The sequence below is a fragment of the Callithrix jacchus genome, chromosome 2 (genome assembly GCF_049354715.1).
Source record: "Callithrix jacchus isolate 240 chromosome 2, calJac240_pri, whole genome shotgun sequence".
In the NCBI taxonomy this organism is placed as follows: Eukaryota; Metazoa; Chordata; class Mammalia; order Primates; family Cebidae; genus Callithrix; species Callithrix jacchus.
Genome location: NC_133503.1, coordinates 190873213 through 190885446, shown reverse-complemented (window position 1 = coordinate 190885446; position 12234 = coordinate 190873213). Strand labels below are relative to the sequence as shown.

The 12234-nt window shown below is 45.1% G+C and overlaps 1 protein-coding gene across 7 annotated transcripts in view; it reads left to right on the top strand.

The window, feature by feature from the left end:
* Positions 1-12234, top strand: part of TRIO (trio Rho guanine nucleotide exchange factor) — a 376037-nt gene that overhangs the window by 214991 nt on the left and 148812 nt on the right. For all 7 annotated transcript variants that reach the window (XR_013532357.1, XR_013532356.1, XM_035291759.3 and 4 more), the window contains 4 exons: positions 4513-4682; positions 5684-5858; positions 10184-10379; positions 11211-11377. Coding sequence is in view for 5 of the 7 variants with exons in the window: in XM_035291759.3 (XP_035147650.2) it covers positions 4513-4682; positions 5684-5858; positions 10184-10379; positions 11211-11377 (708 nt within the window). In the remaining 2 variants the exon portion in view is untranslated. The remainder of the gene's footprint in view (positions 1-4512; positions 4683-5683; positions 5859-10183; positions 10380-11210; positions 11378-12234) is intronic.

Genomic DNA, 12234 nt, shown 5'->3' with positions numbered 1-12234 from the left:
TCAGTCAGTGTTTGAACCCAAGCAATCTGGCTTCGCAACCTACACTCTTAGTCATTATTCTGTATTACCTCTTATGAGAAGTGTTTGATTTTAATGATCATTTATGGAAGAAGCATTAATAACTCTTAGGCTGTTGCAGTGGAATTGTATAGACGCACAGGTATGCACTGTGCACCTGGCCAGTTCTGAGTCATTTTTGATCTTCTCTTTGCCAGAGTATAAAAATGAGACTTGTTAAAATGGTTTTGTATCTTAAATGGTTATTTTTGGTAGTATTTGCTGGAATAGAGGAATTCTGCAGAGGTCCCCACCCAAACAGGCAGCCTGCCTTCATTCTTGTCCCACAGATTGGGTCCTGAGTGAGGCCTTACAATGAGTCAGGGGACAGGCTGCTGATCTCCTAGTTTGGGGCCCAGACAGCCCTGAGCCTCAGCTGGCAGGGCTTCACGGAGAGGGCCCAGCGGTGCTGGGGGGCCGACCCCTACCGTCTGAGCAGGGCTGGGAGGGTGATTGGGACACCTGTATTTCAGGGCCCTATTACGAGATGTGTCCTGTCTAAGATATGCAAATTCTCCACTGCTGCCTCAATTTTGTTCTGTTTCGTTGATTTTGCTATGTTTTTCTAGTAGGCTTTAAAAAAAAGTGTTTTTGTTTTCTCAACAGATTTGAAAGAAGAGGTACTAACTAATTCCTATTAGTGGCATAAGAACCTGGCTAAAGGGGGGTGCAACTACAGCCAGAGGTCACCATTGGCTCCTGCCAGCAGGGGACCTGGTTTCTCAGTGTCCAGAGGGCAGCTTGTCACTGAGCCGAAGCCCTCTTGCTGCAACTTCATTATTTGGGTCAAAGTTGGCTCATTTACCTTTATTCTCAGCTATATTTCTTCCAATTTGATTGGAGTAAGAGAAGAGCAATGTGCTGCAGGATTGTAGAGTGTCACCTGTTATCTGAGGACCTTTTTCAGATGTACATTTGCTTAAATCATTCCCTTCTGCTGAAAGTTTGAACATAAAGTACAAAGGCAGCACAATTGCTAACATCTTAGCAGTGGGACTGAATAACTAGTCTACTATGCAGAGTGCCCTGTTTATTCCTTAAGTGTTCTCCATTTTTAATTCATTAATTAGTAATGTAGTTGACCACAGGCAGGAAACCCGGGGATACTCACATTTCCTAGGTCCCATGGTACAGTGACAAGGGTGGGGGCAGCTTCAGTGAAGCAGATATATTCAGGCAGAAGATAGAGTTGAGATTTTGAGAGAAAGGAGTGAAATAAATGGCTTATTTTCTTGGTGAGCAGAGTAAATGCAGTTGCACAGGACCACTTTTTCACCAGTGTCTGTCTGAGGAGAGGAATCGGAGGGTGGGAGGCTGCGGTGGCTGCATGTGAATGAAAGCAGTGGACACCCTCCGCGTGTGGCCGGTTACCTGCCCCACCCCATCACCTGCATGTGGAAGGCAGGTTACCATCTGTAGTAGAAAAGTCCATGGCCTAGATCATGTCATGGATGTTTTTGATAAAAACATTTTGACTCTTTGATGAAACATTACAGCCTTGTTCTGGTAAATGTTAGTTTTAGCTCAGTGCAGCCAAGTTTGCACATAATTGGTTTCTTTGAGCAAGATTTGCCTGTTCGGTTAATTCAAGTCCATCATTATAACCAGGATAATAATTTTGTCCAGAGCATTGCTGTTGACGTGATGCCCTCCGCTGCATCCTCTTTCATCTGTGCTCCATGGCGACTCCTTTAGGTGGCATTGGTATTCCTAGGATCCCTGTTTTAGCAAACTGAGTCTCTGAGAAATTAAGTGATCTCTTAGGTCATACAGCTAATGCTTTGTGAAGCCTTTCCGAAACCCAGATTGCCTTACTCTCAATCTTACGATACTGTTACTGCTATACCATGTCACTTAGCAACCTAGAATGTTTTTCATGGGAAATGTTAGTGCAAATTGGAAAATTCCTTCATGCTGTCATCTTTCCTATTTATAAATGCAGCTGCCATGTTCATGAGAATTTAGAGGAAAAGAGCACGAGAGCATCTTATCGATTATAGACCCTTTAGGGATGGTGCAGAGTGTCGGTTCTTATTTGGTGAACTGGTGAGTGGCGTTTTCATGTGGAATTAAATATTGATGCCAAGTGTGGCTGAGTATTCTTTCCGATACCAGCTTCTGGGCATGGTACTTCATCACCTGTGCCTTCTCCTCCTTAATCTATAAAATGAAAAATTTGAACTAGCCTTTCTCTACAACTCCATTGATTTCAGATTCTTGAATTGTATGAAATTTAATAACGTATACACAGAAAAGGTAGAGAAATATGAGAAAAGTTAACAAATGTTTTATTTACTTTAATATTTTCAGTAAAATTAGTTCTTAGGACCCTGGGTAACAGGACTGAAAAATGACTTCTTTGTCAGCAGTTTTCTTATTTTAAAATTGGCCTGCTATATTGTAAATGTGTACTGACCTGCAAGTAACAATAAAGGTATGTTCTATGTATGTAAATATTGCTCAGTGAACACACTGTAGCATGGAATTGGTACCAAGATTTTCTATGTGAAAAATGGAAGTCAGTTTCTCTGTGCATATGTGAGAGAAACAAAGTCATCTGGAAATAGTGTGGTTTTAAAGATATGTTTGACAGCAAAAGCACACTTAAAAGCTTAGCTTGGATTTGCCATCATTAGTAATTAAGGAACTGCAGATTGAAACCATAAGTGAAATACACCACTCATTTAGATGGCTAAAGTTAAAAAGACTCACCTATCCGTTTTTGGTGAGGATGTGGAGGAACTGAAACTCTCATACACTGCTGGTGGGAAGGTAAAAATGATACATCACTTTGGAAAAGTTTGGCAGTTTCTTAAGAAGTTAAAGATACTCTACCATATGATCCAGCCACTCCACACCTAAGTATTTCTCTAAATGAAAGGAAATCATAAGTTCATACAGAGACTATGCCCAAATATTTATAGCTGCTTTACTTGTAATGGCTCCAAACTGGAAATAACCCAGATGTCCACCAGCAGACGAAGGAATAAATTATGGTTTTATTACACACAAGAGACCGTTACTCGACAGCGAAAAGAAATAAACCCTTGATACACACAGTAGTGTGGATGAATGTCAGGGTAATTATGCTGAATGAAAGAAGCGAGACCAAAAAGAGAGAGAGAGAGCGCGCGCGCATACTGTCCCATTCCAGTTCTAGAAATCATTTTAGAAAATGCAAACTAATCTCCAGTGGCTGAGAGCAGATGAGTGCAGGGAGGGAGCATGACACAGGGCGTCAGCCAGTTTTGAGGTGAGGGAGAGGCTCACTGACGGTGAACTGGTTGTAGACAAATGTCAGAACTCACATTGGACACTTTAAATTTGCACAGCTTATGGTATGTCAGTTAGTCCTCAGTAAAGCTGTGTTGTAGAAAGCTTGGCTTGGAAACAAGACCACATGCACACACAGTTTCATTCTGCAAGGGCAGTTTTGACTTAGCCTGGAGGCAGCAGGCGTTGGACAGGGTGTCACGCAGGAGGTCCCCCAACTTGCCCCATCTCGCCAACTGAGCCAGCTGTCCTCACTAGACACGCAGAAGATGTGTGAGCTGACTCTTAGTCCCTGAGGAGGCTGAAAGCATTTTCTCCACATGCAAACCACTGCCAGGCCACCAGGGCCCACTTAGTGTAATTAATTGTCGTTTTCAGTTCTCTGAATAGTACCCCAGAGATTGGCAGGAGTTAATGGGCTTCCAGGAAGTAGGCTGTGCTCCCCGGCTCCCACCAGACCTAAATCATTCCTGCCACTCTCGTTCTAGGGTGTCTTTGCTCATCTCGATCGCCAGCAACCTGTTTTATGGTGGTGGCAGTGGAGGTGTCTGTCTTTGCAGCGTGCAGTGTGCTCTTCCCAGCGAAGGCCTGAACTGTTGGCAGCCTGACTGTGGGGCCTGGGCTGGTGTAATCACCTCCATTGCTCCACACCCTGGTCCTCGGCCAGGCTTGGTGGTGAATTCATTTCACCACATTGCACGCTTCCTTCTGTTGCATTGCTTGCAGGGGAAATCGTTAGTTTAATAATGAAAAATGGAAACAGAAGTGTCCGTTTGCTAAGTAAGAGCCCGAGACACGTCAGAGAAGGTGTCCTATGTCCGCAGATGTGTCTGCGGACTGAGGGTCTTTTCTTATTTCCACCCCACTCCGGATTGAGCCTCAGGAGAATGGGAAGGAGCAGCTTCCCTTCCCTTTCCTTTTTCTCTTTTGTGACGGTGGCCGGCGTCTGTTTATTTTCCTCCCTGCGGCATGGCATGCTGCTTTTGTTGTGCGTGTGTTCACTGGCAGTGGGACTGGATGCCCCTCCCTTCTGTCCTTCCTTCCTTCCCTCTGGGAGCGGTCTGTCACCAGTCACCTCCCAGGGCAAGTCACACACCGTCCACCCGGGCCCTTTGGACACTGGGCAGCCCACCTGGTAGTGCAGCCAGGCCGGCGGCCTCAGCCCCTTCTCCCCTTCCCCAGCTGTGGACGTGGCTGGAGGAGCTGCAGAAGGAGCTGCTGGACGACGTGTATGCCGAGTCGGTGGAGGCCGTGCAGGACCTCATCAAGCGCTTCGGCCAGCAGCAGCAGACCACCCTGCAGGTGACCGTCAACGTGATCAAGGAAGGGGAGGACCTCATCCAGCAGCTCAGGTGCGCCTCGCCCCTCTCCTGGTCGGAACAGATTCTGGAACCCTGCCTGTGACTCCCCTGCCCCTTTTACTCTTGTGAGTGATCAGCGCTGATTCTCTGTCCAGCCGAGTGCAGAGCAGCAAGTGGCATCTGTGAAGGCAAAAGAGAGAAACGGGTCTCTTCTCTCTTTTCTTCTCTCCCTCCCTTACAGTTTAGCTTTATAATAATTTTCGTTATAGCATTGACTCATGAACCACAGAGTTTAATTTTAATATTTTCTCTTAACACCCACGTAGTAATTATTGACATTTCTTTATAAATCAGATTCACGTGAGCCTCTGAGGATCATGCCCTCAGGCCAGTCTCAGGCACAGCAGAATTTACCTCCCAGCATTGAGGTTCAGTCAGGCTGGGATGGGGCGGACACCCACCCCCAAGTGCTCGTCAAAGTAGGATATGGGGGCAGAGCCAGAATTGGTTTTTGTTTCCTCGGGAAGCAAATATTTTTTTATTGGGTCAGGGGGATCATTTAGTCCCCTACTGTATGACTCAGGACAATTTATCAAATTGTTAACTGATAAGTTTATATGAAGTGTACTTCGCTGAGAGAGGCAGGCAGCAGTTACTTAATAAAGGCTTAATTGATTATATTAGAGGTTAACCTCTCATGTCCAATATGAGTCTGCCACTTATGCTAACCAGGTATTACCCATTTTTTACTTAAGGAGAAAAGTGGCTAAAAATACAACTCTGAAATAATTTTCTATAATTATCAGCCTTCTTACAGAGTGACTTCAGAAAATGCCAGAAAAATGCTTCAGTGTATCCTCAGATTCTGCAGCATTGCTCCGAGGAGGAAGCCTAATACTACTGTTTGGCAGGGGAGCAGCCCATTCCATTTTCTGAGACAGGCAGTGCAGCTTCCTGCCAGCGCTCTTCCCGTGAAGATTTGCGTGGCCGGATCTGGTATCTAACAATGCGACTTTCTCATCCAATTCCTGTTCATCTGTGTGCTCTCGCAGGGACTCTGCCATCTCCAGTAACAAGACCCCCCACAACAGCTCCATCAACCACATCGAGACGGTGCTGCAGCAGCTGGACGAGGCACAGTCACAGATGGAGGAGCTCTTCCAGGAGCGCAAGATCAAGTTGGAGCTCTTCCTGCAGCTGCGCATCTTCGAGAGGGACGCCATCGATGTGAGTGTCTCGTGGCTGGCACCCAGCTGCCTGTGGGAGCCTTGGCTTCCTCCATAGCACTGGTGCCCTCTTGTCTCTGCCCTGCTCAGGTCCTGTGGCCTCACGTGTACCCCCACCCTCTACACCAGGACAGGGGTCCGGGAGGGAGCGAGGGTCCTGGAGGCTGGAATTGGATTGTCCCTGGGAGGCTGGGGGATGCTCAGCCCTGAGCCCTGATGTTGGAAACTGTAGAGCAGGCAGCTCACGTGGCAGAAGCAGAGCACAGCAAGTGCTGAGCAGAACAGAAGGAAGCCAGCACAGCTTTCTCTCGGCCTTGGGGTGTCAAAACCTTGATTGGGTTGCACACAGCACTTCCCTGTCCTCAGCTTAGGCATGGTCATCAGCTTCAGGCATCGAGCCTCCCTCTCCTCCTCCCTGTCATCTTCTCATCCTTCCCCTCTCCTCCTGGCCTCACCCTCTCCTTTTCTCTCCCTGTCTTCTCTTTCTCCTACCGTCTCTCTTCCTCACTTCCTCCCTTTCTCTTTCCTTCTTCCTCTCTCTTGCTCTTCTCTCTCCCAGAGTGGGAATAATCCTGACTTGTGGTCATAGCATTTTAGGTAATAGAAAATCCAATTTCCCCCCACAAAGAGATATTCTTAGATTATCTATAATTCTTACCTAAACATGGACTTTTGCACCTTCTATGTGAAGAGGAGAAAGAAATTGCAGGTGTCTTTTATCTTTCTTCAACAAAAAGAGAGTGGTCCTGGGTTCTGTGCTTAGGAGGAGCTCTCTTTCTTGATACTGTGCGCGCAGAAGTCAGTCCAATTGCATGAGCTCGACCCTCCCTGGGAACATGACGAAAGGGGCCAAAGCTCCTCCCTGCAGTGGATGAGTTGCCCTCCTGGAACCTGGCCACTTCCTACAGCTGGTGGCTGTGACAGCCTGAAGGCCTCCTCCATGTCTGGGCTTCCCTGTGGATCCTCTGTGACTGTTGATGGACACATGTAGAGCACACAATCAATATTTATTTCTTGTCTGTGGTTTAGAACTCATCAGCAGTCCTTGGAGGGGGCTCGGGCCGGGGATGGCAGGGCTGTGCATAGCTGCCCTCGGTCACCTCGGCGCAGGAGGGAACTTCTGCCCATAGCGGGCCGTGTGGCTTCCCCTAGGCCTGTGCTGGAGAGGGGTTTTGGTTTGTGGTGCAGTGGCCAGGCCAGCCCTGTGCCAGACTCTCCTGGATGCCTTTGCTTGGCCACTTGTCTAAATCTCTAGCACTGTTTCATTAACAACAGACCTTCTTGGCTCTGCTCATTCTCCCATATTAGTGAATAACAAGAAGGAAGTCAAACTCTAAACACGTGGCTTGGTGAACCCTGCTCAGATGCTGTGAGTCATGGCCTTTAGATCCACATGGAGCCACATGGAGAAGAGACACCTGCACACCGGCCTCTGCCCGGTGAGGGCCTGAATGGCCTCCCCAAGGTAGCAGCACAGAATAAATGGGAGGCCAGCCAGGCCCACTCTCCTCTCTGACTTCAAAGGACTAGCTTTTGTAAAACTTAGCTGTAGATTGAATATTTTCAGTGAGGAAACACAAACCAACCAAAAGCATTAGTTGCAGTTTTTCTTCCAGGACATTTTGATATTGGAAAAAAAAATTGGATTCTTATACTTTAAAGAGAAGAAAATTTTTAGTATTTAAAAAATTGTTAAGTATTTATTATAAGTGTATGAAAGTATTTTCATTTTCCTTGAACCAGATCAGGAAACAAAAACATACATTTTCCCCCCAATGAAGCTACAAAATTACAAGTGCCCTAGATAGAGCGGGCATGCCAAAGCCTGGAGGAGTGCATCCCGAGCAGAGGAAAATTCCTGCAGCCCAGGCTCGTGCCAGCATCAGATATGGTTATATGGTTCAGAAGCTGTTGGAAGGGCACAGCCTGAGAACCTCTGTTCTCTTTAATTCTGAAAAATGAAAATCTGAGCAGTTTAGGCTTTGACTGGGTTTCGTCTCTTATCCAGGAAGATGCCACATCTGACGGCCCATAGGAGCATGGAGTTATATCAATTTGATATAGTAGAATTGGTCTGTTACTGGTTAATTTATTTTAAGTCTCTCATGTCTCTTGTCTTTCAATTGGAGTAGCATCTCCATCTCAGAAGTGGCTGGAGGTCTTCCATGTTCATATCAGCGTGGATGGTGCTCCTGTGGAGCACGCGCATAGGATCCACGAGAAATGCCACTCCACTCAAGTGTGCAGTGTAATCGTCTCTCACAAGAAGCTTTCCTGCTTTTTAGGTTTTATAATTTTTTAAAAAGTGTTTATTATGAAAGTTTTCATGAATGGATGTGGCGGCTCTTACCATTCATGAAAACTTTCATAATAAACACTTTGGGACACTGAGGTGGGCGGATCACCTGAGGTTAGGAGTTTGAGACCAGCTTGGTCAACGTGGTGAAACCCTGTCTGTACTAAAAATCCAAAAATTAGCTGGGCGTGGTGGCAGGTGCCTGTAATCCCAGCTGCTCGGGAGGCCGAGACAGAAGAATTGCTTGAATCCCGGAGGCAGAGGTTGCAGTGAGCTGAGATTGCGCCATTGCATTCCAGTGTAGGTGACAAGAGTGAAACTCCATCTCAAAAAAAAAAAAGTCTTCAAAGCTCTTCAAAGCTATACAGAAATACAGAAGACAGTACAATGGAACCCCCCATATGCCCGTCCCACGAATGCAGCATGATTTTGCCAGCCTGGCTTCCCTTCTTTGGTTATTGCTGTGCTATAGTATTTTAGAGAAAATCACTGCTAGCTTATTCTTTCACTCCTAATGGGTTTTCTAAAAGATGAGGCCATTTTCTTATAGCCCCACAATCAGCTAAACATCCATCAGTCATTTCTTACTGTCATACGACTCCCAGCATGTTCAGATTGACGTGGGTGCCTCAATTAGGAGGCACGTGGGTTTGGCTCTTGCATTTAATGGCCAGTTTCTTAATCCAGAATTGTCTCTCCTTGGTCCTGCTCCTCTTTTTTTCATGCCGTCATTTTCTGAAGTAACTAGATGGGTTGTCAAAGGAACCAGATTCCACATTCAGCGTTTGTTCACTTGTATTATTTTAGGTTGTGTAACTGTTTTGGTTTCCCTGGCATTTCCTCTAAACTTAGAAGTTAGAGGCAGAGACCTGATTCTAGTTCTCTTTTTGTGCAAGAGTCTTTTCAGGGGGGTGCATCATAGCTCCCCATGTGAGGACACGCCTGTCTAATCCCACTTCTGTTGGGACGCTGAGGCTGGTTCAGGTACTATCATGCTGAGCTTCTGTGGTTAAATCCCCTCAGCCTTTTTCTCACAATAGTTTACTATGTGCTGATGCTCACTGCTTACAAGAATGTGAAAACAATTTTCCGGTTTGATTATTTTTTCTATATTTAATAGCTAGATTCATCTATAAAGAGGAATTCTTCATTATGAAATGATTACTTTTATCTTTTAATTAGGTGCCAATATTTAGGATAGTGTTTGGTTTTCTATCTATGTCTTTTTTTTTTTTTTTGAGACAGGGTCTCACTCTGTTGCCCAGGCTGGAGTGTAATGGTACCATCTCAGCTCACTGCAACCTCTGCCTCCCAGGTTCAAGCAGTCTTTTCCCCTCAGCCTCCCGAGTGGCTGGAACTACAGGTGTATGCCATCACACCCAACCAATTTCTTTCTTTTTTTTTTCTTTGTTAGAGATGGGGTTTTGCCATGCTGGCTAAGCTGCTGTTGAACTACTGACCTCAGCCACCTTGGTCTCCCAAAGTGCTGGGATTATAGGTGTGAGCCACTGCCCCCAGCCAATATGCTGTCTGCTTCTAGTAGAGACCAAATACTTTCGCTTTTCTCTCCCCTCCCTTCCTTCCTTCCTTCCTTCCTTCCTTCCTTCCTTCCTTCCTTCCTTCCTTCCTTCCCTCCCTCCCTCCCTCCCTCCCTTCTTTCTATGTTTAGCTTCTCTTATTTGTGAACACCATTAGGAATATGAATGGATTTTTGTATATACAATATATTTTATGTAGTTGTGGTAATTTCTCTCTTCAGATACCCAAAGAAAAATTATTCATCTTCTCTTTTGGTATCTTTGGCCAGTGGGAACCCCTTCAGCTGGCTTCTGTGTCCATTTATTTATTTTTGTTTAATTTGTTTAAACAGCTTTATTGAGGTGTGATTTATACGACAAAACTCATGCATCTTAAGTGTTTGACATCTCTGTCCTTGGACAGACAGACATCTCTTACTTACTTGGTACAGAGTGAAAGATGGCTGCATAGATTTATTTTTTGTCTTGATCTTAAATACCTTCCTCTTTCAGATTATCTCAGACCTCGAATCTTGGAATGATGAACTTTCTCAGCAAATGAATGACTTCGACACAGAAGATCTCACGATCGCAGAGCAGCGCCTCCAGCACCATGCAGACAAAGCCTTGACCATGAACAACTTGACTTTTGACGTCATCCACCAAGGGCAAGATCTTTTGCAGTACGTCAATGAGGTCCAGGCCTCTGGTAAGAGGGCTCATTCCGTCTGTGTCCATTATGGTGTCTTCATGTCATCATGGCAGTTCAGTTTATTTCAGTGGGATGACTGCAAATTTTGTTAGTTCCTGTCATATAGATATTATAGATACCTGTTCTTTAGAAGAATGTTTTGCATTTTTATCTAATGCAGTCACATTTAACATGGTTAGAGTACTCACCCATGATATTCTCACGTTATTTTAAGTATCATGAACTTTCAAAATGATATATCATAGCTCTGTGAATGAACTATATAAATCCCAGGAAAACATTTTCAGTCTTTATTTTTTTATTAGTTTATATTTTACCAGCAGATGTCACTGTAGGTTCAGAAATGTACTGTTATTTTTTTTATTAATTTATATTTTACCAGCAGATGTCACTGTAGGTTCAGAAATGTACTATTATTTTTTTAATTTATATTTTACCAGCAGATGTCACTGTAGGTTCAGAAATGTACTAGAAACTTAGCAACAGCCTGCATACTGCATTATTCATTTCACATAAATTAAATGCTTACTAAAGAGGAAACTGCATGCGGTGAGGACAACAAAAAATTCTGAAATTCACTCATTGGTAAAGAATGCTACATTTCCTAGTTATCAGTGTGGGCATAGAAATGGATGGGATGTGGATGTGGTTTGATTGCCTGTACATCCTTTGACACACACTGCCCTCCTTCATCTTGTCCTTCAGCATAATGGCTTGGCCCCCAGCTGGGCAGGTCCTTTGAAAAAGCAGACTGTGTGCCATCCACCCTTTGAGAACAGAAGGTTGAAGTGCTAGCTGAATTCTAGGGTCTCCCTTTAATGTCCACAGGCGTAGAGCTGCTTTGCGACAGAGATGTAGATATGGCAACTCGCGTCCAGGACCTGCTGGAGTTTCTTCATGAAAAACAGCAGGAATTGGATTTAGCCGCAGAGCAGCATCGGAAACACCTGGAACAGTGCGTGCAGCTGCGCCACCTGCAGGCAGAAGTGAAGCAGGTGAGCAAACGACTGGATGCTTGGAGAGGCTGCGCTACAGACACTTACAGCTCATGGACTTCCTGGGAATTCTCACCTGTAGCACTGGGGAAAATTGTTCCTGCTCAGAACACAGCTGTCCTTAATATGTAAGATACACACACACACACACACACACACACACACACACACACACACCCCATTACAGCCATCTGTGTTGTGTGAAAAGGGAGCCATTGGCCAGGATAGCTAGATGGCTGTTCACCCAGCTTGTGCAGTTCTTCAAGGTAACAGCTCTTGGCTTCCTTTGATATTGGTAATCTGTCTCTTACTTGAAACTGTGAGCATATTCTTATTTGACTTTTTCTGCCAAATACTGTTACAATCTAGACTGTTTCTCAGACTCCATATGCCTGGGGCATTTATTGTATTATCAAGATACTGTAATACCACATCCTGATGGCATGACAAAGTGAAAATGGGACATGGGGAAGGGATTGCTTTTGCCTCAGTGCCAGTGGGTTGTTATGCATGGACATGACATTTTATTAACTGGCTTGATGGAGGGAGAGAGCAGCTTATGGTGCTCCGAAAGATGCAGAGAAAGCAAACAAAGTTGGTTTGGTTGCAGGGGACTTAAGATGTCACTGGACCATAAGCAGGATGTGGTGTAGATGTAGGTGACACTCACATCAGAGCAGGTAGACTCTTCATCAGAATTGTTTAGAAGAGCACCTTTTGGTGTCCCACTTGCCATCTGTAGTGTGGATATTTTTACATATAAATAAGTGTTGTGTGTGGGTAACACTCCCCATGGGCACCGAGGAAGGAGAACTGTCCAGACCCCAGGCACAACCAGTTCCTGAAGAATATCTCAG